This window comes from Chaetodon trifascialis, chromosome 18 (assembly GCF_039877785.1).
Source record: "Chaetodon trifascialis isolate fChaTrf1 chromosome 18, fChaTrf1.hap1, whole genome shotgun sequence".
In the NCBI taxonomy this organism is placed as follows: Eukaryota; Metazoa; Chordata; class Actinopteri; order Chaetodontiformes; family Chaetodontidae; genus Chaetodon; species Chaetodon trifascialis.
In genome coordinates this window covers 10,637,501-10,663,935 of record NC_092073.1, presented here as the reverse complement: position 1 = coordinate 10,663,935, position 26,435 = coordinate 10,637,501, and the positions used below count along the sequence as shown (strand labels likewise).

The following is a 26,435-nucleotide window of genomic DNA, read 5'->3' as shown; positions in this document are numbered from 1 at the left end:
CAGGCATTTGCAGTATGTCATCAATGCATGAACCACTCAATCAGAAAGGTTAAGATGGTGAAATTCTTAAGATTGCTGAATCTAAATTTCTTTATCATCATCAACACCACCATGAAACTTTCTTTCTGATTTCTATTCTTAATGCCGTTATCCTTAAATATTGTGGTTATGCAGTTGGAGCACAGTTGTTTCATTTAGTGGAGGAGCTTAGGATGAAATTAGGTCTATTTAAAGACAAAAATCCACAACATTTTGTGTTTTCTGACAGTAACTTCACCTCCTCGTTATTTGGGGTCTCACAGATGTCACTGTGGTATGTCTAAAAGTACAAGTAATAATTGCTCATTTTTTGCCTCTTATATACAGTGCATATCTTTTTCTCTGACTTCATTAAAATCTAATGTGTAGAAAAGTATTACGTGGAACTGGGCTGCACTCTCAATAAACAACACAGGAATGACCATAAAGCGCTGTTATTACAACAAATATGGAAATATTGTGGGTTATGTGGGCTATGCACCAATAAATAGATTCTCATTTTGTTTTCCAAAAAGTAATTTACAGACAAGGAAACGTAGAGTATGTAATCTTACAGAAATTAGTGATGTTTGTGGTCAATTAGATGCCAGAGAGGTCTGACTTCCTGGAGGGGTAGTGCTTGATAAAAAGTACTGCAAGCATCAATCACAGAGTAAATTGTGTTTAATAATGTTTTACAGCGGAACTAATGAGTAAGATCATATTTATAAGTAAATCAAAGTGTCAAAGTGATAGAACAATGTTAAGTATGTTTTACTGAGCTGTTAAAGGGTTACAGAACGTGAAGGGTTAATGGAGTTAAAGTGTACATTTACTGTTCAAGCCAAAATCTTAATTTTCTCTATTCTCAAAACTCGCCTGCTTTATTTTATCCTGACCCACAGGTTTTAGTTACAAACCTGTTCAACACCCTTAAATCTGTATTTTCTGAACCTCCCCACCATCCCAACACTTGAAAGCAAACCGCTGATCAATGCTTTGCAGACTGTACTAATCGATTAGGAGTGAACAGAGAGAGACGAGTCTAATGGCTGGTCCTGACTGAACAGGCCCTCTCATATGAGAGCAATTGTTCATTACAGGGCTATTTCATGGTGTTCGTCGCTTTGCAAGCTTCTGTCTTTCATTCAGCAGCGCGTTGGATGGAGGAATGGCCTCGGGATATATTGTCTGCTCAGAGCTTGAATGTTGTCATGCTAGTTCCCAGTGATTTGCCTCGTGCGATTCAAGACTTTGAAAAATGGGAAATGTGTTTTGCAGACTTGGGAGAGGAGGGCTGAATGTGATATCAGTGTTACCCAGTGCAGGATGTTAAGAAAAGTCTGTGGGAGAATGGAGTTATGTTTCAGTTCAGTCAGAATCTTAAAGTAATGTTTTAGTACTTATGGTGGCTTTAATGTTTTATTACAATCAGCGTTACATCCAGGTTTTAGAATGCTTTTTAATGTTTCTCAGCACTCAGGCCGAACAATATTCCACTCATACAGCACAGACTTTATATGGTTCACATGCAGTGCAGTATGTGCTTTGTTATGGAATACGCATGTTCCACAGCCGTGTTCCCGGGAAGCCAAAAGCAATAAGTCACTGACAGATTCTTGACTGTTGCTCTGAGTTGAATTATTTACCCTACATTCCAACAATATGTAAAGTATCCAAACCATCTCAATCGAAATCTGCCTGCAACACAGCTCAGTGATTCTCTCCATACTAAACGGAGACCTCTGGGCATGACAGCAGCCATACATTATTTCTACCACACACACACACACACACACGGCTCATACGTCTACACACCACACATAGCTCCACATATAACCTCTGATGCATTATTTCTCTTGCCTTCAGTGTGAGAGTCACAGGTGAGTCCTGGGCGCTTTCATCATAGTCTGGCTGTCCGGCTGGCTGGCTGCAGTCTCATCTGTCCCTGGGTTGAAATTGCCAATAAAGAGGGTCTCATATAGATCAACCCCGACGGGGGCTGGTGACCTGTCATGCAGACCATGATTCCTAGCTCTCAGAGAGGGGAAGAGGGACAAATAACCCCCTGAATCTCCCTATATCTATCTCGCCACCCTCCCCCCCAACTCTCCGTCTTCTTCCTCAGTCACACACACACACACACACACACACACACACACACACACACACACACACACACATGTCCCTTCTACCCATCTCCAGGAGGCCATAAAGTGCCACACGAAGGGGATATAGTGGACACAGTCATAGGAGAGACAAGTGCCGGCCTGAGCTTTCACTTTCCAGCTCCAGAGGTAGTGAATCAAACTAATGGGTTAAAGACATGAAGACGGATGAGCGGGAGGATTAGGACCTGGGCGGAGGTTTCCCAAATGTGTTCTCATACGCCTGTGATTCTTACACATTTCAAACTTCGCACTCAAAAGATGGAGTTTCATTTTAACCTTTTGAAAACTGCCCAAAAAAAAAAAAAAAAAAAGAAGAGGAGAGAATCATTAATGTACCCCGGGGCACAGAATTGAAGGAGGCCACTGCAAGTTGCTGAACGCCACACTTGAACCTGTTCCTCATCTGGTGTTGTGGAAGATGATGTTTCAAAGTGACACCTTTTGGATGGCCTAGATATAAGGTCATGTGAGGAACATGCACATTTTTATGTCAAAACACAGATTTAAGCCCTTAAAATAATACAATAAAGTAATCCTAATGTTGAATTCTAATAAAAATGTTCTTAATAGACAGTAAAAGTGGTCCGTTGTCTTGGTTTCATTATTTTTCAAGATGCGGTTACAGTGGTTTCAATACTTCTATAAGTTCCACATGATCCCACCTCTTTTTAATAGTCACCTTCTTATTTCAGATTGAAAAAAAGTTGATTTTTACAAGGCGAGTCCTCTGCATCTGGACTGTGAATAGAGCTGGGCATTGGGATTTTTGAAAGACCCACAGTGCTCCCTGCTGGTGAAGCACAAAACAGCAAAACGACTCTGAAGCTGCACACAGAAGCCACAGCTCACAACCAGCCCTTAGCATGTGTATGTGTCTGCGTGCATGCTTAAACCTCACGTGAGCTGCGTGAGCTCAAACCTCCAACAACATGGGAGTCTCCCTCATCAACCTCCCGGCCAAAGCAAGAGCTCCGGCGTAACAATTTCCTCCAAGATTTGGTCTGAATCATGGACGAGAGACACAGCGAGAGTGAGACAGAGAGAGAGAGGGAGATGGAGAGAAACCTGCATGGCCAGTGGGCAACTTCAATAAAAGACAATCTGACTTTTCAGAAGCTATAATAATCAAGATCCTCCCACCGAGGTTGTTTGTCTGAGGGGGACACGGATGGCTACGGGTAAGGAGGAGGAAATTCAGAGCGGTAATTAATAGTCCTAAGTGACTGCTGCTGGATGGGAGGCAGGGACAGGGTTTGTTGTTACTGTGAGCTGGTACTGTGTCCCCCAGCATGTCCCTCAGCCTTGTGGGTTGGCATGTAAGCAGAGGAGGAGGAAATGGAGAAAGTGCCTTTATTACTTGTTCGTTTGTCTCCGGGGCCTCTCCTGATCAGCCAGAGACTCCAACCATCCTCCTCCTGCACACAGACACACACACACACTTATGAGCATGCCTTCCAATGCTAATCTCGTGTCACAAATGTTAAGGGAAAGACATGAAATGCCACAAAAATGTCATCACTCCGCTCCTGTCACTGGCTCATGCAACCCTTCCATCCCCCTTGTAAACATATTCGAACATACACTCATTTGCATGTGAGCGCGTGTTTGTGTGTGATGCAGTGGGGGACCAGCTTGTTGTTTTTAGCCTTTGGGTGCCTGTTTCTGCATGGAGCAGCAGGGTGGTTCATATAATCCCATCACTGTTGTCGTCATGAAGGCCCAAAGGCCCCGCCTGGAGGTGCGACATTTCTGGCATCCTCTGACTCTTCTCCACTACAAGAGCCAGCAGCTCCGGAGCCAAAAGACACTTTGTGCGGACTACCACTAGTCATATACTACATTGGCTGAAACTGACTGACTGTATAGGAAGTCTTGCTTTGAAATGAATGAGAAACATGAGATGAGGTTTAGGTGCATTAAGGAACATTAAAACTAGAGCTGAAACAAGTAAAAGATTAGTTGATTGAAAGGATATTTATAGGAAACTACTGAATAATCATGAGAGTTTTTTTCTGCAAAAAATGGCATATGCACTTTGGGGTAAGGATTGTCTCTGTTTCATGTGATAGCAGACTAATATCTTTGGCTTCTGGACTGTTGCTGAGACAAAAGAAGACATTTTAAAATGACACCTTGGACTTCTGGATGGACATTTATACACCAAACAATGAACTGATGATGAAAATAAGCTAAAAGTACTTGTGAGGCTGTTTGTGAAGATTCTCAGTTGTCCAGATCACAGTCAACCATGGAGGGGTGAATCTAGATTCTAGATACAGCTCTTACAAAAAATAATTCTGTCAAAATGCTGTGATTTTGTAAAGTAAAGCCCACTCACTGTCCTATTCAATCTATTATCCATTTACCAAAATCTATTTTCATCTCAGTTTCCTCAAAAAGTTGACCATGCATCAAGCTCTTTGGACAGGATCAAACCAAAAATGAAACCTGACATTGGCGGAAGGTGCAGGCAGCAGTCTGACCCCCCCCCCCCCCCCCCATACATCAGTCTTGATCTCACAACTTGCAGCTTTCTCCCAAAGTGTCACCCAGCCGCCTGGCGCCCATCCCCATGTTCACTCCACGCCGGGGATCCAACCTAGCACCAATATGCAATTTCACCAATCCGTGCTGACAGCGTTCATGTCGACCACTCACAACCAATCCCTTTCCTCTCCTTCTGCGAGCATCTGTGTGGTTAAAATACAGTATTCAGTCAGAGAGCTTTCACAGGTCATGAAAGGTAACAGAGGAGACAGGCGGGGCTGAGGCCCTGCATCCCAGGCCAGACAAATCAGCGTAACAGCATATTGTAAGCTACAGACTAGGCAGAGGGGGGATATATCTACCAGGACTGAGGCTGTGTTTATGGCTATGCCTGCCTTGGGAAGCCCCACGGCACTATCGGTGACCCCCACTGTAGATTTCCTTACTAATGTGACCCCGGATTGTGTATCACAATCTGCATGAGAAAATTCCCACAGGCTACAGTTAGTCCTGGGCACTGGGGATCGTTGTCCTCAGCGCGCCTGAGTACAGACAGGATGTGGCAGCTTGGAGGCATTTAGTTAAAGGAGACGCACTTTAACGCTGCAGGCATGCATTTATGGAAGCCCTACTAGGGTAAAAGTGTATGACGTGCTGGAGCCTATAAACAAACAGCAAAAATGGAAGGTTAGATGAGAAAAAAAAATACAGAGAATTAGCCTTACCTTGTTCCATGGCATCTAATCATTTGTGATAGTCTGTGTACTCATTCTTATAATTAATTTGTTTTCTGGGACAGTTTTTCTCAACAAATTGGGTTTAAAAATATCATCTGTTCTTTTCTATTAAGTGCACACAAACAGAGGGAAAGATGTGGATACATGTACGTGCAAGGCAATAAACATCAGCGAAAGCAGTTCACATGAAGCACAGCTGCATATGAGAACCAAGTGGTACTCAGCCTTAATCTGCTGTGCAAGAGTATGAGCTTGATGTTCACAATTGACTTGCTATGATAAGTAGCATGACAGCACTGAGATGCTCCGTGTAATGCAGAGACACCATAGGACTACTGAGCATACAGGGTAACTCAGCAATGAGAATTACTGTCTTTTAGTGAATCAGGAGAAAAACAGAGAGACTCTTTATGTTGTCTGTGGCCGTCTCGTAATTTCAGGCTGGACAGAACAGTGTAGCCTTGTGTACTTAGGCCTAAAGACTTTCAGTTGAATTCCATGATGAGGAATATGAACACTGTATTCATTTCCCATCTTCACATCGTCTAGTGAAAACTAATGACTCACAAAAGTTTAGATGAAATGGAAGATATTTTGACGTTGTGGTCGGAAAAGCGCAGGTGTAAATCAATGAAGACACGTTGTCACACTGCTTACTGGGACACTTGAACAGATCACTTTATAATGTAATCAGTAATCTCTGCGCTTTTCCTACTACAGCAAATCAAACTGTCTGCTGTGAAAAAAGACTTCTTTTATTATGAGGGAATGAAAATGATTTCCCCCAATTAAGCGGTTGACGGCTCCACCCTGAAGCAGATTTCAAATCTGTTTTCACTCTCAATTTGCCACATTCAAATTGGCTACTGGCTTCATTGTTTATTGCACTGAACATTCTGCTAATGTACACAAATCCAGAATCCAAAGTAACTTAAGCACATTCACTCAAGCACAGAATTGTTCTTGCGTGTTTCTATACACTGGACTTTATACTTTTACTCCACTACATTTATTTGACAGTTTTATTGATTGACATTCTTTTAAAAAATAAAACATATAACGAGCATTGTGGAGGGAGCAGTTCCTCATGCACAGTGAGTGTTTTACCTATAATTGTGTAATATTATTTAAGTCAAATTTTGGCTTTCACTTGCAAAGTTTAAATTGTGGTATTCCTACATTTACTCATCTGAATACATTTTCTACTGTGGCATAAATCTGCAAGTACATACAGTACAAAGTACTCACAGTGGGCTCAGTTTGGACTCCCTACCCTCTGTCTCCCTTACTCTGCATCTTGTATATTTTATTGCAGTCTGAATAAGGTCAATAAAAATCTAAAATATGAATTTGATTTGTATTTCCACAGACATCACCTCGAGCCTTGTCATCCAGGTGTGCTGTTACAAAGTGAGACTGCTGGGGATGGAAAAAAAAGCTTGTAGTGTGACACCTCAGCCCAGCTGTCATTGTCTATGGTGTCACAGGAGCTTGGACTGTATATATTTAATAAGCCCGCTTTTGACTGACAGATGACATTTCATTATGGAGAAATCGTAGAGACACGGTGCAAATCCAAACAGACACGACACACACAATGTCAGAGGCAGATAGACAGACAGGACGGGGGAAACTTTGCTGCAGGACTTCAGACTGAAACTCCAGACCTTCCACTGTCATTCTGATTCTGGTTAAACACAAATCCTCTTGGAGAAGTTCTGCAAAAACAGGCATGGTTCTGCAAACTGGCCATATTGCGTAAGACTCATTTTTTATCAGTTCAAACCCACACTTCTGATGGGGGATTACAGAGTTTAGACCACCCAAGGAATGCTGGGATACTCATATGCAATAACAGCATACTGTCCTGATAGAGTGCAATGTGTGTTTGTGTGTGCATTTAGTAAAGCCAAATTAAATAAGTAACTGGTGTTTATTTTGGTATGTGGTCAAAGACGCTCAGGAATCACACCAGTCTGATAGATCAAATCAGATCCAGGGGTTTTTGTTTACTTATTTTAATACTCATAGGCATTTTGTGGTGTTCTGTGGTTATTATTTATCTGCCATCCATTACAACCTTTGAAATTGAACCTTTGTAATATTGTAGCTGGCATGTGTGAGAATGATTTCCAGTGTAGCCTTGAAATATCAAGAGTCTTCCTGGTGATAAATAAATAAAAAAGAACAAGATAAATTGCATTATCTATTAGTTTATTAGATTTTTGCTTTAAGTTAAATCTAAGGAAAAATCTGCATTCCTGCTTTCTCCAATATAAAAATGAGTATTAATACGAACACTTATCTCTCCTGACGTAAAACTTGTCCCTGGTCCTATTTTGAACATACTGATATTACATCAAAAACAACGTGTGTACGTGTGTAAAGTTGTAGGTGTGAAAAGTAAGAACATAGTAATTAATTCCTAATGCTTAATTTTTATTTTATTTTATTTCATATTTATGATGAACGGATGACAGCTCATTCACTGATGCAATATAATGAAAGAATCGCATGCTGTGTTGTTATTGGGTCATACTACTGACAGTCAAACTGAAGTGGGCGGGAGTTGAGATTTTCACCCAATCAGATCACACGCAAACTGCACAGCCCCTCCGACTGTCAGAAACATGGCGTTACGGGAGCTATCATCGCTGGAGAAATTTTTAGGATTGAAAAAGCCGAACAAGTACAGCACACAGGGGGACAGGAAGGTGACATGACCGTACATGTTTGTGGCATCCATGGTTGGCTTCAAACCGCTATTTAATTTTATAGGAAGCACGTACGCTGTTGTAATTAGCACACAGTAGCTAACTAGATAATGCTAACATGCTAGCCATGTGTGTTGAAAACATAGGCTTTGTGCCATATCTGCCTTGTGGTATCAGTCGCTCGTCAGTGGTCTTTTTCATCGTTTAGGCTGATACTCAGAGCAAATCCAGGCTGATGCCGGCTGTCTTATTTCCACAACTCAGCACAATGGAAATAGATCCATGCTTTGCGCATGCCCGTTCATACAAGTAAAGTGAGGGGCGGAGTGGGCTTTCACTGTCTCCTGTAGAGTCATGCTGTAATATTGTTAAATGAATTGCAGCTGAAGTACTGATAACTGAAAAAGGGAGAGAGAGAAGTGCGTGATTTTAAGTTGAAACAATCTAATCTTTAAGGAAAAGGTTGTTATTCTTATATCCCTATATTTGACACTATACTCAACCTCATTAATTGATCAAGTTAAATATTGATATGGCTGTGCATATGAGACACTCCCGTAGAGCGAACAGTTTGATTTGAGTGTGGTAGGTTAGTCTCTAAGGAGGTTTAAAGCAAATTTGTCTGAACTTAAATCAAAGATGAAATTCACACTTTTTTCTCTCCCCCTGTCTCACTGCCCTCCCTCTGTCTCACCTCTCCATGCATTGCAGGTACCTGTGCTACAGAATAATAATGGTCCTCCACTGGTGGGGCTGGTGACCATTGCCTGTCACCTGGTAGAAGAGGCCAAGCGCCCAGATCTGTTGGGTGACTCTGCAGAGAGCAGGGCTGTGGTGCAGCAGTGGCTGGAGCACAGAGTCACCAAGCTGGACGGATGCACGAAGGAAGACATCAAGACCATCCTGAAGGTAGAAATGCGGATATCTTTGAAATCTTGGTCTGCCTGATTGCTGTTGGTTGTGTCTGCAGACTGAAGAGCTCGTGTGCTTAAAGGTTGTCCCAGATTTTAATGCAGTTGTTCCCAAGTTTCCTGTGAATTAAGCTTTTGCTTCCTTTTTTTTTCTGTTTTCATTCCCTACCTTTGAGAGGCGCCACAGCATCTCAGTTTTTCTCACATTCCTTTTCTGTGCCCACCAGCTAGGCCACTCTATTTTTGTGTGTGTGTGTGTGTGTGTGTGTGTGTGTGTGTGTGTGTGTGTGTGTGTGTGTGTGTGTGTGTGTGTGTGTGTGTGTGTTTGTCTTGTTAAGGCACAAGCGACAGGAATACAGACTGATGTATGGCCCCTCAGTGACATGGCCCCACAAGACAGAGAAAAATGCTTTAATGTGCTGACGCCAGTCAGCGTGAAATGGATCACCAGCCACTGGTCTTCTGGATGCTAGGCGCCTCTTGGCACTCTCATGTCAGCATGAAGTGTTTGTCTGCGTGTGTGTGTCTGTGTGTGCGCACTTCTCAGCGTGACACACTGTTGTGGCATGGCTGAGGAGTCATGCTGTGTGGCAGCATGTTATCTGGACAGGCCTCTTAAATATTTTAATGGTGCCACTTACAGAAGGAAGTCGCCCTGAGCAGCTCGGTCTGGTCCCCAGTGGCCCCCTGTCCTGTCCTGCTGCTTTATCTCTGTCTTTAACACTCTTCTTTCAAGCACACCAGTCATCTCCCATTAAATTATCCAGTGAGAAAAACTGTCAACTGCAGGAGTTCTTAAACTTTCTCACCCTGGGATGCAAAAGAGAAATTCATAGTTTTTCATCTGAGACTTGTTTCTGAAGTGAACATCTTGTGATGATGGCCAATTTGGCCCTGAACCCAAAGTTAGCCGAATGTAGAAAATTAAACTGGAGACTTCCTGCTGCCACAGAAGTTGATTATCATCATTGGTTTTATGAAGCAAAGCTGCAGCCAGTTACATTTAGGTCAGTTCCCATTTTGTCTCGTCGACAGAGACATCCTGAGCTCCGTGTAATATTACAGGCTTTGTGATTTCTTAGTTATGATCTTTGTTTTGAAGCTCCATTCACGTGAAAGGTGGAAAACATACTTCATACTTTTGAGATTTTCCTCACACTTGGAAAGGTAGAGTGACAAATTCTGGAGAAAGATTGTTGAGTCTCATTCTGAGGTTGTCACATATCGAGTGTCCGTATTTGACTGGAATTGAGACTCAACTATCCTTCTCCAGATTCAGTGACACCACCTTTCATGGTATGGGGATGTTACACTTTTGAGAGTTCAACAGTAACGGCTGCCTGACGGTGGTGTTGGGACAGTGTGTTTGCTGTGAGGTCACTGTGTCTGCATCAAATATGTAGAAAGGCAGCAATGATAGACAATTAAAGTTAACAGTAGTTATCAGTACATTGGGTAGAAATGGGCACATAGATATTCAATGAACTGCAATATTAATATATTTTATGTGTTATTATTGGTTATTAGTTCCAGTGTAATATAAATATGAACAGCAGTGCTTTATTATGACCTACCCCAAGGGCAAAAAACAGAATTTCTCAAAGTGTTTGCCCCTAACTGTGATGTTTTACACCAGTACTCTGTCTTAATTCTGCTACCAACTTTGCTAGTATTGAATTTTCCAATGACAGCCGGCACAGTTGAGGCGGGGGCAGGTAGAGAAGAACCCAGGTTTGGAGATCCATGTGTTGAGTGGGGGGGTGGGGAGGAGGCTGCCTCTCCTCTGATGCTCGACTGGGCTTCAGCTCCATGGCTGTAGGCTAAGAAAAGCAAGAATCTGATTGTGGAAGGGGAGGAAGTCTGCAGTCTTCATGCCTTGTTTGGCATCACTCACTCTTGCCGCACAATAACTCCATTTGCCCCCAAGATGCTCTGTGTGCGTGGAGTGTTCCCTTCGCACAATGTACAAGTGCTAAAGATGGTCCCTTCCCCTGGGACCAGCACTTCCATGCACGACTTTGCACACACAGACGTAGAAATACACATCACGATGCCCAAGTCTAGGACGGCTTCATTAGATTTGCAGCGAGAGTTGCAGTCATTTGGTAGTGGAGTAAACAAATAGCCTGTTCTGTACAGCATCTGTGCTAAGTCGCCAGTCATGGAGAGAGATGCTATACCCCCTCAGGTTACATATTATTCCTAGCCACATAGCACAGCACACACGCAAGCCAGGATCCAGGCTCGCGTACCTCACGCACCCACAGATATATAGGTTAACGAACCTGCTGTTGTGCTCTTTCAGTGTCCATCAAGAGGGTAAAAATTTGTAAAAATAAATTGTATTCATTTTACTTTCTCTTTTGTTTTGGTTTGTTTTCAGCATAGCACAAAAGAGTCAGTGTTTACAGGAAGGCCACAACATTCGTTAATGAAACACAGAACATTGGTGATTCATATCAATATTGTTCTCTATCCTAATGTATAATGTATTAATCTATCATGTGAAGACAAGTGTGTTCACATAGAAATTCATACCGTAATGCATTCATGAATGGCCTCATTTGCATAGTGTCTTATGTTGTGAAAATGATTTTTGCAGGACCTCAACCTCTACCTGCAAGACAAGGTCTACCTGGCCGGCAACCAGTTCACCATAGCTGATACTTTCATGTACTACGGAATCCATCCGCTCATTGTAAGTCACCTTTTCTCTCACTTTTGCACCTTTACCCATTCAATGACTGAAACTAAAACATAAAGACTTTTGAGAAGAATTTTAGATTTTCCTGACTTTTCCAAAGATGTGTGTGATCGCATGTTCAGAGGTAAATGTGATTGATCGGTCGCGCCTCAGTGCCATTCTCACCAGCATTTACCAAGGACTCACTCGTCTGTCCACCCCTTCATCTGTCCTTTCTCTCCCTATCAGTGCTCACTTCAGTCAACCCACAACTTTAATAAGCAATTTGTCACAGTGCATAACACACAATTAGACCAGTCATTTGGCCAAAGGGCCCCTAGAATAAGTTGGCAATAAACACACGGGTTATAAACATATTCTCACTTCTCTTCAAAGGAGTAAAGTGATGTGGCATAAAGTGAAGTCTTTAGCCTCAGACCAGGAACAAGTAAGTTTGTTATGCCTCGCAGGATTCCAAAAAAGTGAGTTCAGAAATGGGAAAGACGGAATGAGATGGAGGGAGGGAGAGATCACATGTTGAGAGATGTCAGTGGTTGTGGCGGAGATGGAAGGTTGCCCCCACCACCAGGCAGAGGAGCGTCACTTTGGTTTGCAATCAGGGTGGTTTTTAACCTCGGGGACAAGGGGTCAGCCAGCCCAACCCTTAACCACAGCCTGTCCTGATGTTCAATTCATGGAAAACAACATTACACAAACATTAAACCTGACTGATGCTCGAATGGTTTTAGGCTGGATTGTTGTGTGTGTGGGGAATTTCCACATTCCCGTTAATTAGATAATGGAAAAGCTCACGCCTAATACAATTTTCTCCAAGGATGTCTGGATGTATTCTGGTATTGGGATTTGCCACCTGTGCAGCGGCAGGAAAATATGTGTTCGACTCCAGCTCGTCAAGCTTGTCTCAAAGGAAAAATGATGGAGTGATGACGTTTTACATGCAACAGTGGACAGGACCTTGTTTGGTTACGTTACAAATTGAAGCTGCTATTGAAGCTTCTGACTTTCACAGCCACTAGCATCGACTGCATATGACACCTTTACCTTTGTCAACCCCACCTCCTCCTCTCTTGCCCAGGTGGACTTGGCCATCCAGGAGAAGGAGCAGTACATGAACGTGACGCGATGGTTCGACCACATCCAGCACTACCCCGGCATTCGACACCACCTCCCTCCTGTAGCTGTGCTGAGGAACAGAATTTACACCGGCAGGCACCACTGAGACCTCACCCCACCCATCCCAGCCTCACTCGTCACAAGCTCGTCTGTCTTTCGAACCAGACCTGGGCAAATTATTCCCTAGAGTATCCAAGAGTACATCATCATCACAATTTGAATATGAGTCCACATAATCACTTCTGTCCAAGAGCTCCTTTTTTCCTGTTTTTAGAATCATGATTCCTGCCTGTATGTCCTTCCTGAACTCTACCTGTATTAAAAAAAAACACAAAATGTTTAACCAGGAAAATCAGTCGGTACTTAAACTCCATGAAGGGGTTGCTTGCAAATAAAAGTCGGGTTCATTTCATGTTCTTTAAAGAAAAAACATTGTTTTTGACAATTTTAATGGCCAGTACCACTGGCTGTTGACTTTAAGAAGGGTTGGGAGTGGAAGAAAGAATCTGTCATTCAGTTGTGCTAACACTAAGAGCTTTTGTGTCTTAACCCTTATTCCGTAACTTGGGAGCACCGACATGAGAAAGTGATGCCAGTTGTTTGTGTTTTTTGGTTGGAAATGTTTGTGGGACTTTGGGAGGTCTGCTTTTGTCTGGTTGTCTTCAAAGGGAATGCAGTACAGGTTGCAATGAAGTGAAGTGCTGCTAGCTTGTTTAAAAGGTGTTTCTATTTATAAATGGTTGTTAAGTGGTTATTCTTTGTTTAATCTGAGCCTTAAACACGCTATGACAAGTATTATAAGATGTTGAGTTTAAGAGAGAAGATGTTAATTAACTGGCAGTACATCGTGTCCTTAGGAAAAGCAGCTTCCTTCATGCCATATCAATGCATTTTCAGCAAGAGTTTGTCCAAATAAATGTGTGGTGGTTCACAATCATAACCCCATAATGACCACAGTCACTGCTGAGTCCACATTGTTTTGCCATCTATCTGCCCTGATGAAGCTAGTCGGCCTCTCTCAGCTCACATCCCTATCAAAACTGTGCGGTTTCTTTTTTTTCACATGCAACTTTCAGCTATTTCACTGGACAGTTTAGTTTCTGTGTGTGTGCGTGTGTGTTCCTGATTACATCCCCGCTCTCTGTCCCACTTCCTCACCACCAGTCGTGTGGGCAGCAGTGAGCAGTTGAGCGTCAGCCCCAGAGTCAGAGATCAGAGTGAGGCTCCAATCAGTCCCACTACCACCACTGTTGATGCTGCAGGCCAGAGAGAGGGCAACGGGCTCACCAGCTGCCACACAGATCCAGCCAGCCAAGGCCAGAACCCAGGCCCCTGGGCGACAGTCAGCCACTGTGTGTCATTTCAACCCTCACGCTCCCACGGGGCTACTGGAGAGAGAGGGACGCAGCGAGGGAGGGGAGGGAGGCCACAGAGAGAGAAAAAGAGCACCCAGAGGCCGAGGGATCTTTTTGTGACATGTGAACAATGATCCGTGTGTCTGAAAGCCTTACTGCTGCTGGCTGGATGTTTGCTATTAGCACCATCAGGTCAAGTCGCAGCAGTGGCAGCAGAACCTGCAAATTAACATTATGAAGGTAATAGAACAGTAGGAAAAGGAGGAGGGATGAGAGAAATATCTCAATCTCAGCAACTCTTATTCGTAAAATTCCAGCTTTCATTTCTCTTGCTGGTGTATCAAACCATTTGCACACAGCGTAAAAATGTTCTTGTAACACTGGTTGTTTTTTATTATTCGTTACCATCTTATTTTGTTGAAACGCTCCCATTTCAGCCACATGTTTACTATCCTCCATCCTTCCAGGCTGCTGCCTACAACTCCAGCTTTTTTGTCATCACATGTAACCGTGATGTTCACCCTGTGCCAATAAATCAAAGAGATTCGCCACTCACGACCTCTGACTTCTCTGCGGATTTTTCAGTGTGTGCTTGTGGTATTCTCCGAGAATTTGTTTTGCGTAAAATCAGCCAGAAGACAGAGCTGTTGTTCAGCGCAGCTTCGTAAGATGTCTCGCTGTGTGTTTGTGGCAAGCGTTCTGAAGAATATGTGAAAGATAAAAACAGCTCGCAGTCATTTGAACCGGCCTTGTGACTGGTGTGGGCAGTTTATGATGTGGCGTGCCGTTAAAGAAGCCCTTGTCCTCCTGGTTTTGTCAGCATTTGGTTGGGCTGTTGTTTCAAATGTGCAGTGTCAGACATTTGTGCTTATTTCTGAGGTGTAAATAATGACGCTTTGCCCGCAGAAGCTGCTGGACAAATTGTTCTCAATTCACTTTACTGTTTGCGATGATGCCATGGTTACAGACCAAGCAAGGTTAAAAATACGGTTATTTTTATGGATGCCATTTAACACCTTCTCGTTTTATAAAACACTTAACTAAACAGGAAAGATGCACTTTTTGTGCCAATGAAAATGTTAAAATTACAGCAGGTAAATCAAGAATGCCACAAACCATGGAGCTTTAGTGTTTTAGATGAGCAGTACAAAGTCATTTGTCACTCAATCAAGGTCAAAGTATAAGAACCAAGTTAAGATGTTACTCTTGAAGAGGTCCAAACCACTGACAGGTCATTGTTATGGATGCTGAAAGTCTCAATGATATTTAGACAGTTAAACCACTTGACCATTAAATAAATCAAATTGGTGAACCAACAGCTGCTTGTAATTAGTTTTAGGTGAAAAAAGCAGAATCTTGACTCAGAATATGTTAAAATGTGACTGCACGTGACATCAAACAACAGAAATTATCATCTTAAGCGAAACTTAACACAACAAAATTCAAAATTCATTTTCATTAAATCAGGAATACTTTGCCACTGCTAATCGTTGACTTTATTTTCCAGCAATGATTCATAACTCACCAGCACCTTGTGTGTATTTTTAGAAGACTTAAACCAAAAACCTGTTTTAAAATGACTCCAGCTGTAAAACATACCGATTAGTCAGTCATTTTGGAACTTTCCCTGTGTGCCTTTGTGCTGACTGTTGGCACGTTCTCAAAATGCTGGTGTGATTCGGCCTCACAGTCGGCTTCCTCCCTGATCAAACCTGAGTGCGGTCAGAGTCGCAGACGCAGTCGAGAGGACACAGCAGGTAACCAGGACAGAGGCACCAATTAGAGGCGACCTTCCCACCGACTTCTGAAGGCGAGGGGGACAGCACTCCGTAGGGGTGGCCCTCCCACCTCAAGACCCACCCACTTTACCAGCTGTGCCCCCTGGCCCTTGGCAACCTTATTGACCTTTGACCTCTCCCCACCGCCTGATGAGGGAGAGGTCAAAGGTCTAATAAGGTAGTGTTATCATCAGTATTTACTGATGACTTCATCTCTCACCATGGAGCCGTGGTGGGGAGTGGTGCCCCTGTCTTTCTGTCTCTACAGCAGAGGATAAAAAGGCAGAGGTGGAATAAACCGTGAAAAGAATATAGACTTTAATGTTTTTACCAACAAAAAACCTTTTTCCAGGATTCTGAAGTTGATATTGAACAGTTGATATTTCATGTGTCCACACAGTGTTCATACAATAGAGAGTTCAGTGAAGCTGATGATACTGTATCTGCAGAGTTCATATTAGTGCTCTAAATGCTCTCATCAGTGCTCTAAATAATACCACAGGCCAGGCAGCAAGACTCCTAATAATGCTGAATGAATAACAATATGCATGAAGCCATGAGCAGCGTATTACATCACCACCTACGAAGTCACAACTCTTGGTGGCTTTATTTCCTGGCCCACGTCAGCAAGTCATCTGAGCATTGCAAAATCACAATTAGAGGAAAAAGAAGTAAAAGCAAAAGACAAGAAATCAAAATATCTAGAGGTGGACTGCAGGATAAACCAAATGATGTGTCTTTAGGTGGCCAATTTATCAAATGGATGGAGCGCTCTGAGGAGGGTGACAGTCATGAAATGTGAGAGAAATGCAGTGAAATCTTTGGCTGTCTCTTCAAAACAGCGGTTCTAGACACGTATGCTGACAAGATGATTAAGAGTTTAAGAGATAATCTTCTGGATTTTGAAGAAATGGACTCATAGATTCATTGAGATCATCAGGATGACAAGACCTGATTTCTACAGGCAGCTAATAGGTTTGTCTCAAGCGAGTGTCACTGTATTCACTTTATGATAGGGGAAAAGTGCTCAGGTTTTAGTCATGCCACCTCCTCCTCATCTCCCAACACCTTTGTCACCTTGCGTTTATGAACCATACGAGATAGACAGCCCCCACTCCACCTACGCAACAACAAACAGCCATGCAGCCGCCGCCACCCTTCATTTACTCTTATTAACAACATCAGGGAGAGGGAAAGGCATCGGCCGCGACATCTGCTAAGAGCAGGACTCCCCGTCTCTCGCTGACTGATTCAGAGGAACAATCAACACCATGTGTTGGTGAGGGAAGCGTTAGCATGTCATAAGCTCTTCTGACAGGACTGCACTTCATCCTGGTCTTACGCATTGTGACATTTGTACCATGCGCCTATAAAGATGACATCTGATTGTCTATTGCAATTACATGAGCGTATGAGCAAGGATGCAGCTATGACGGACACAAGGGGGAGGGGGCTGCATGTGTTGTTCACAACATGTTCTTGCTGTAAAGTTATTCCTGTAGACGTGAGGGGGAGAAGGAACTACGTGTCATCTCCGGTCTGGAACATCTTCTATATCTTGATGGCTTTATATCTAAGAAACGTGAATATATGAGTGTATCTTATGAGCAAAAATGCACTCTTCTCAGTTGCGATTTATCTTTTTTTATGCAATTTGCAGAAGTTTAACATATGTAGTAGGCTACTATCAAACTGGGTGATTCAAAATCTGTCAGATGTTGTCAAAATATTAGTAGCTGACATACACATACTGCAGCTATGAAGGTACCATGTGGGGAGCGAAACTTCAAGTCTGGATGCCAGTAGAGAGTGCTGAGGGTCAAAGTGGCAGACAGCATGTTAAACACACAGCTAGCAAAGCCATTTCCTCTGCAAACCCCATGCTCACCATGATCACAGCTCTCTATCTCTATTTAGGTGGCACAGAGGCACGGTGGTAACACTGTCGCCTCACAGCTAGAAGGTCCCGGGTTCGATTCCCACTGTGGGTGCTAGGGTCATGTCCTCCACCATGTCTTCGGTGCCTGCTCGAGGAAAGGGGTCTTTCTGTGTGGAGTTTGCATGTTCTTCACGTGCTCACCTGGGGTATCCTCCTCCATAAAAACCCCCCACTAAAAACATGCAAGAAGATCACCACCTGACCAATGTAAAATGGGTAAAATGCAGAGAAAAATAATTTCACTAAGCATGGCATGTGTGCAGTCTCCCCCCTGTAGCATGTGTGTGTGGTAATCAATAAAGTATATCTACTTCTTCTTCTTCTTCTTCTTCTTCTTCTTCTTCTTCTATCACAGGCCTGATCACGTACGATAAATGGCTATAGTGTTGCAGTGGTGATGTCGATGGATGAAATCTGATGCATTCACTGTCCATTTTACTGCGAGACAAAGTTTGGCTAAATCGTTGGCTTGTTACAACCTGTCTACTCTGACCGGGCTGTGGCTCAGGAGGTAGAGCAGAGCATCCAAGAGGTTGGTGGTTCGATCCTCCCCTTTAATTCTGCACGTCAAACCCCAAATTGCTCCCGATGGCTGTGCCTCAAATATGGCATTGGTTGTGAAGCACTTCAAGTGGTTGACAAGAAATGCGCTATAGCAATGCTATTTATATCTGTGTCTTTTCTTGTCTGACTTCTATCAGGAATGTTTGCATGTTCACAGCTCTCGGCAATTAGCTTTCTGCATTAACTGTCATCATAACTGATAGATTTGATGGCCAACACTAAGAAAATATGACTCAAGCTACAATAAGATAGAATTACCCTTTAACATTTAGATTAGGGGTTAACAAATACTGATGTATCTATACTCTGATCTTCTCTTTGGCCACCATCTGTGGAAGAGTACATCATTATCTTAACAACTGAATCAGACATCTGTTTGATTGCTTACCTCAGACGATGGCTCAGAGGGTTTTATATCACTACCGTGGATCTACAAATACCAGTTTACCATATGTATGCATTTCTGCCAGCAGAGCTTTCCGAGTTGTTTTTATTCCCTCTATCTCCTGCAAGACACAGCCTCACCTTGGATTGCATAAGGATCCCAGGTGTGCCGCGAGATCAGAGTTTTACGAGATGCAACCACTCAGCTCATCAATCAGAGAGATGGGTGGCTGATTCGGCACGTTGGTGCTAAAGTACATATGTGTGACCCGGGGCAAGGAGATTGCACAAGATTGCACCTTAAGTCTCTCCTTGTCTCTCTCTCTCACACACACACACACACAGATAACTGTTGTTGAATTAGCCGCCTCAATCGCTCCTCACCCCGTCTGCTGATCTACCTCAGCTGCAGCTTCTTCGCATTTTTCTGTGTGTGTGAGTGTGTGCGTGTGTGTGCGACCACGCACCCGTTCACGGGGTTATGCTTTTGGCCTGAGGGTAAGAGGTGAATTAAGGGTGAGGGAGGCAAAAAAAAAAAAAAAACGAAGGAGAGGGTCGACCCACTCAGCTGAATGAGTTCAGAAAACGGGGCCCGTAGCAGCAGTTAAAAAATGTGAAAAATATTCTTCCCTCTGACTCGCACACTTCCACAAAATTGAACAATTTTTAACTCTCCTATTAAAATGATTCCTGGCTATAGCACGCTTGGCCTCGGTTGATTCAAGGACTTCTCATTTGCCATGCCATCACATTGTGTGGCCCTGTCACAATCCTCATCCCTTTATTCAAATGTTCCACAAATTAGCCATACATTTATCCCCCCTCCTGCTCCATCCACCCCACAGGTCATGCCACTTAACTTCAGCCTGCCCCCTGCTGTAATAGGTTCTGATAGGAAGCCTCCAGGGAAGTTGACTTCTCACTGAGAAGTGATACTAAAAGTAATTGCAGCTGAAACCCTGTGACAGGAGGGTGTACTTTGAAAAAAAATGGAGAGTGCAGCAGAGGGGAGGATGGCATTTGAAATAAGCATAGAGGATATTTGGAGGGGGTGAGGGGTGAGGGAGGGTGAGGAGCTAATAGACAGACTCCTGGGTGGGCAGAGAGCAGAGAGCGCTGCCCTCAGCCATTTACTGTAATTTGACCTCCATGGGAAAAAAAAGCAACAGTCTCACAATTTGCATATTTCTCATCTGCATACGTCACCAGGATGGAGATTTTTTTTTTTTTTTACGTCCCATCTTTTTTTATTATAACAGTTTGGCTTTAATTTGAGATGACTAATTTATTTAAACCTGGAGTTAAATGCAGAGTACTTTCTCTTTTTAACGCATCTCATTTCCCTAATGATTAAAAAAAACAAGGGGCTGATGACAATGTAATAGAACATAAACAAGGTTTCATATCATTAACTTTGAATATGAGTTGTTAACTTAATGACCCCACTCCCTTTATTATTCTTGTGTGAAAACCAGCTAGTTATTTTTAATGAGGACGTGGATGTGGTGCCTGGTGGTTATGGCTGACACAGAGGAATGCCGTGCAAAATGACCTGGCACAATACTTTCACCATAAAAACAAAGGATTTTATTCAAAAGCGAGACGAGAGTCCATCTGCAGACAATTTAAGACAAAGCGCTTAAGTTCCAGTAATTTAAATGTAAACTCTCCCTCAAGAATCCCCGGTTTCCCCTGGGCAGGGATTAATCAGCCACACAGATAAAAAGTATTTCTCTTAACTGCTGTGAGCTCCTCTGTTTCCATTTTACAGATTACTCACCACTATTTGTCTGATTTCTTTCAAACTTTGCACCATCTTTTCTTGAAACAGCCAACTATGATACAACACCCCGACCTCGAATCTCCTCGGTTTGTTTCTTTTGAACATGATTCACCCATTTTTCTCTTGAGCTGACAATGTGTCTTTGTGTGAAGATGAAGAAATAGTGTCAAGAGCAAACAGAAACCTCATCTCCTGCAGATGACTTTCCTATGCAGGTATAGCAATTTTACCAGGGTAAAGGTGTGTTTAGCTGTTCCAAACATCCACACTGTGATGAAGCTGAGGCACAATAATCAGATTGCAGATAAATATAGTGGAGCACACTTTCAGACAGTCTTTCCTGAAAGGTATGCATGTTGGTGCACTCATTCACACAAATGAAAAGTGATGGAAATGGTTGTGTAAAGAACTAAAAAGAGAGCAGAGAGCTTGAGAAAGATGTTCAAACCCTGCTTACCTTCTCACTCCTGCACACTTGACCCACTGCTGCATTGAATTGAAGCATGACTTGATTGTTGCTTTTGGAAGGTGATATAGTTTAGAGTCCAGCTCTGATATTTTGTCCCTTTTCTCTGTCTCTCAACAACAGAACAGCATTAAAGATAATCAACACGTAGTTTTAGTGCCTTCCATTTAAAATATTGAAGGTAAATTTTAGCATCCAGCTAAAATGGAAAGAGTCTCTGTATGAATGTCTTTCAACTGTTCATTCGATCAACTTGGCTGGGAACTAAAGGAAGAGCAGTGTCAAGTGCGAGCGCTTGAGAGCTGCAGGACTTATTTACTAGTAGTGCGTTCCAACTACCAAACTGTGTTGTGTACTAACAGAGGAAACATTACCGAAGGAGCTACTGACTACGCTCAATAACACATGAGGAAAGAGAGACCAGAGATGTTACACAGGACCAAAGTCTGATTCAGAGTTTATATAATGACATGAATATGATATAATATGAATGATGGCTGTAGAGTACAGTGCAGTACATCATGCAGTTTGAGCCAGAGTGACTGACGGGACAGCCAGTCAACTGTACTTTAATTGATTAATCTTAAAGGGACATGATTATGAACCAGAAACAGAAATTTACTGTGTGTGTGTGTGTGTGTGTGTGTGTGTGTGTGTGTGTGTGTGTGTGTGTGTGTGTGTGTGTGTGTGTTAGGAGGGTGGCTTCACTGCTGACTGGTTATCTACTGGACTGAGGGCATGAAGCCACAATCTGGCACAGACGCTCCCTCCTACCCACACACACACACACACACACACACACACACAGACATGCCAACCGTGCTCCTGACCAACAATCTGCTCAAATGGCTGCTTCCTTGTTCTCATTTAGTCTCACACACACAAACAGGCAGTACATAGAAACATACACATGACACCGCACAGAAAAACTGGGCCGGATCATTATGGAGAGACGGGGGAGACATGCAGGAGGAGGACGATGAAGAGGTAGCACTGATCTAACTGGTCTCCTGTATTCTCAATAGTAAACTTATTGAATAATATTCTTTATATCTGTGACTTGTGGATACATTAAGTATTCCTTTATGATAAATATTCAAAATACAGAGAGGGAGAAAATCACTGCCATAGATCTATAAGGCTCTCATAATTTGAAATAAACAATTGCAAGGAAAACATTAGCTTAACAGAGTATTTGGTTTACAAACAGATGTCAGATTGTACGTGTGGGATCATTGTTTATTAGTGAATTAATGAAATTCAAAAACTCTACTATCGAATGTTAAAATGGGAGCAGTCTAGTGGCTTGTGAAGGCTGTTGGATATCAAGTTGGTGCAAGTTTATTTTGTAGTCTATCCAAAGTGGTCCATTAGATCATTTAATGCAGCTTTAAACTACATAATACCATTAAGTAGAGATAAGTAGGACTTGTTAATAAGTAGCTCCTGACACTCTGAATTGAGGACTATTCAGGACAGAGTTAACCACACTGTAACTCTGTCCTGTCCTCTGCCTGTGTGATTAAATAAATTAAGCTGTGTTGCATACTGTATTATATTCAGCTCTGAAGAACATGGTATCTATGTGTTTCCTTTCTGACAGGGTTGAAATATCGCAATCTAAAGCAAAAGCCTGAAGATTTTCCCCACAGAGATGCAAACTCCATCCCTCATTAAGAACCCCAGCAAGCACAGCAGCAGAAATCTGTAGAAACTTTTTCATTAAAAAAACAAATAAATAATCAGGTCAAATGTTGTACTGCAAGTTAAAAAGCTTCAGTTTCAGGGTAGGTCGAGTGTTTTTAGCACACAGGCCTGCATGTGTGCGTGTGTGTTTAACAGTGACAGGCATGGATAAGCAGAAGACAAACAGATTGCTAAAGGTTAAAGGCAAGCTAATTCTCCAATTTTGCAGGGCGTGGGCTGTTGAGGGCCGCTTTTATTTTCTCTATCCCATGAAATGAATTACAGCCTGACCATACAGTACAATAGCCAGTGGGCCATTGCAGGGCCGGCGGCCTCGATTCACACCCTCAACAGGCACCCAAGTGCCAGTTGCATCTCCAAAGAAGACAGCCAGTGAACAATATGATAGTTGGATTAGATGAATAAAACTGATTAAGCTCAGGAGGATGCCCCCCCAAAAAAACAGTTAAGCTCCTTTTTGGACATATTGACTAGGAGGGACAGTGGTTGATTTGTGTGTTTGTGCACAGTGTGTTTTAGCACAGAGTTAAAAGCATTTGATCTTGAGGGATGACCAGAAAACACTCCTTATTCAGGCTAAATTTAACAGCACATGACAAACAGCTGATCACTGGCCTCTTTTAAAAGCAGCCGCAAATAAAGGCAGTGTGAAATCGACATTTGGACAGAAAAACACAAAGTCATCTCTGTATCTCCTGATCCTCTAATGTGCTGCTGAGGATTACACACACACACACACACACAGTGAGCTATCTATCCAAGATGCCTCGCATTTCACAAACTCTGACCCATCCAAAACCACTAGTTTTTGAAGTGAAATCCTGAGGATACAAACACACGGTTACACACACTGCCTGCCTCAGGGGTGAAGGTGGGAGGGTGAGTCGGCAATGAAAGATGCTGTTGATGCGGCGGAGGGATAGGCGAGGGGATAGAGGATGTGGGCCACTGATGAAGCGCCGATAGGCTCTACAATAGACTCCAGTGTGTGGCATTTAGCTTCAGCGTCAGCTTTGCACATGCAAACTGACACCGAGGCACACACAAATGCATGTATATATATATTCGAAATGTCTGTTTTAAAAAAACTTGCACAAACTACATTACACTATGACTATTATAATATATATACAGGGAATCACTGTATGTCCACACACTCAGGTCATAGCCAGAGGGAGGGAAACTTTGCCTTCTTTACAGCGCTGGCGGACTCCCCTTGTGACTTTCACAGCTGTCATGCTCCTCTTTACAGCTTTCATTCATCCACTGACCTCAGGGGAAGAGCATGTGATGATGCCTCTCTCACACACACACACACACACACACACACACACACACACACACACACACACACACACACACACACACACACACACACACACGTGGATAATGTACACAGATGCATTGATGGGTGGAAAAAGTTATGACACTTACCAATTGCTGACATGGTGTTAATGTGGAGTGTTATTTGTCATTTCACACTGTGTTCTGCCATTACAATGCTAATTATATGGACTGTTATCAAGTAGGTGTTTTGTGTTCGGCCTTATTATATCACGCCTTTAATAATATTGTTGTTTCAGGGCTAATAAGTCTAATCTGAAAAGTAAATTTGATTGGGAAAGTGCCCCTGCAATAGTCTGTCTGTTATAATATCAATAATGCAAATTAGATTTGTTTCTGATGCAGTTTAATCAGCCAAAATCAGTCATGTGTGAAATGTTTTAGTCACTGCAAATAAAGGCACTGCATTCATCAGGAGAGGATTTCATGAAACTAAATGATCCCCAGACGCTTTCAACACCGCTGCATTCTTCACTGTGGCACAAAAAGAAGATAATGTCACCTTTCCACAAGGCTCTTATTTAAAAAGAGTCCCCTCTACGGCTAATGTGACACCACAGTCTTCACTGCTTCAGTGGTGAGTGTGACACAACAGGAAGACAAAAATGAAAATGTCCCCTCTCTCTACAGCATATCTTAGAACAGTTGAGTAGCTTATTTGATTTTTTATTTTATTTTTTTTTAATCTCTGTAGCCAGGAGTGTTATGCACCCTGCCACTTGGCTTTTGTGCTTTTTATAGGTGACACAGTGTGATAGACCCTGCCCGCAAACGCTCCATTACAATCATATTGGTCTTCTCTCAACTGTGTTCCTATGGGGCACCGTCACTGCCAAGACTGGCTGAAGTTTAGTCAAAGACATTAGGAGAGCACCTCCAGGGACAAACATCAGCAGAGAGCAGAGGAGAAGAAGAGTTGAATGATGAAGGTGCCTTAAAGCTGCAATCCGTAACTTTCGGCACGTTCAAAGATGACAGAGCATCTAGTGTGGCATTTGGGAGGCTGCTTCAACATGTTGTTGTTAGTATGCAATGAGAACTACAACCAGGTCATATCACTGTCCACCATTCAAGTTTGACTCTAACTGTGCTTTCATGTCAGTTTGTTCACATCTATTACTCATCGTGTTCAACAGAGACTGTGACTGTGCTCTCTGAGAAATCTAATTAGCTTTGGATTATACTCTGTGTTATTATTCAAAGTAAAGTAACTACAAATGGAACTCATCAAAGAAATCTCAAGAAGTGACAAGCACAATATTTCATTCTGAATTGAAGTTGAGTTTAAGCAAAAAACTGTACTTAAGTACACAATACATGACTAAATGTACTTTTTAATTTCTGTCACTGGTCTGGTGGCATTCCTGCTTTGACAGGAGGCAGAAGCTCAGACAGAGGAGACATTCATTATGTGAATCTCTTTTTAATTGGGTATGTTCAATGCATTTTTGAGCCTTTAGTATCCGTTTTCTGTTTTGCAGTGTTTTGTCTGTAACTGTTTCCCATCATTGTCATGTCCAGGACTCTCTTGCAAAAAGGTTTCCAACCTCAGTGAGGCTTAAATAAAGGGGAAATAAAGGTTAAATAAATAGGAAATAAGTAAGCACCTTAGTGATGCTGTCGTCAAGGTTCATCCTCTGGGCACCATGCATATCCAAGGAGGGTTGGGGTGACTGGACTTGGTTGAGAGGCAAACAGTTGCCCTTGATTCAATCCTCCTTGGATAACCATGACCTGGATGACTGAGACTCTTCACAGACACCCCTCATATTCTTCCATAAAAGTCATAATGAGAGACACTTTATCAAAACCACAGCCCCATAATGTCTGATACTGAAGTGCGTCATTTTCAACACACTTTTCAAGCCTGAAGAAGCTCAGCGTGTAAGAACAATCGCACGCCCACGCTCATACAAACACAGCAGAGTGACAGTATCTCCCTCAAGGAGGAGTGCTGCCATCTCTCGCTGTGGTGGTCATCAGCGCTAAACTCCTGTCAGGTTCCATCTTACACCCTAACGCACAAATACACACCCTGGTCTGTCTCAGGGCAGGACAGGCTCACCAAAGGGCTCAACATGTTGTCACACACACCAGGGAGCAGTGTTGTTGTTGGCAGTCCCTACCTCCTCACTATTGTCCGTGTCACCTCACACACTTGAAACCTGCTGCGACTATTAGCATGCCAGCGTGGCAGGGACACTTCGGGCCCAGGAGGACTTCACCCTGGCAAAAACTTGGCAGCCATCTTTTATTTATT

The 26,435-nt window shown here is 42.8% G+C and overlaps 1 protein-coding gene across 1 annotated transcript; it reads left to right on the top strand.

The window, feature by feature from the left end:
• The first annotated feature begins 8,018 nt into the window (after window positions 1-8,018).
• eef1e1 (eukaryotic translation elongation factor 1 epsilon 1) lies at window positions 8,019-13,795 on the top strand. The gene is made up of 4 exons (XM_070986569.1): window positions 8,019-8,127; window positions 8,839-9,036; window positions 11,641-11,736; window positions 12,818-13,795. The coding sequence occupies exons 1-4, from the start codon at window positions 8,044-8,046 to the stop codon at window positions 12,959-12,961; spliced, it is 522 nt and encodes a 173-aa protein (XP_070842670.1). The 5' UTR covers window positions 8,019-8,043; the 3' UTR covers window positions 12,962-13,795.
• The last annotated feature ends 12,640 nt before the right edge of the window (window positions 13,796-26,435 follow it).

Bases quoted from the DNA above. Each gene is read 5' to 3' on its own strand.
- eef1e1 (XM_070986569.1), top strand. From the start codon at position 8,044: ATGGCGTTACGGGAGCTATCATCGCTGGAGAAATTTTTAGGATTGAAA. The intron at 8,128-8,838 runs GTGACATGACCG...CATGCATTGCAG, and splicing joins GCACACAGGGGGACAGGAAG to GTACCTGTGCTACAGAATAA. The intron at 11,737-12,817 runs GTAAGTCACCTT...TCTCTTGCCCAG, and splicing joins ACGGAATCCATCCGCTCATT to GTGGACTTGGCCATCCAGGA.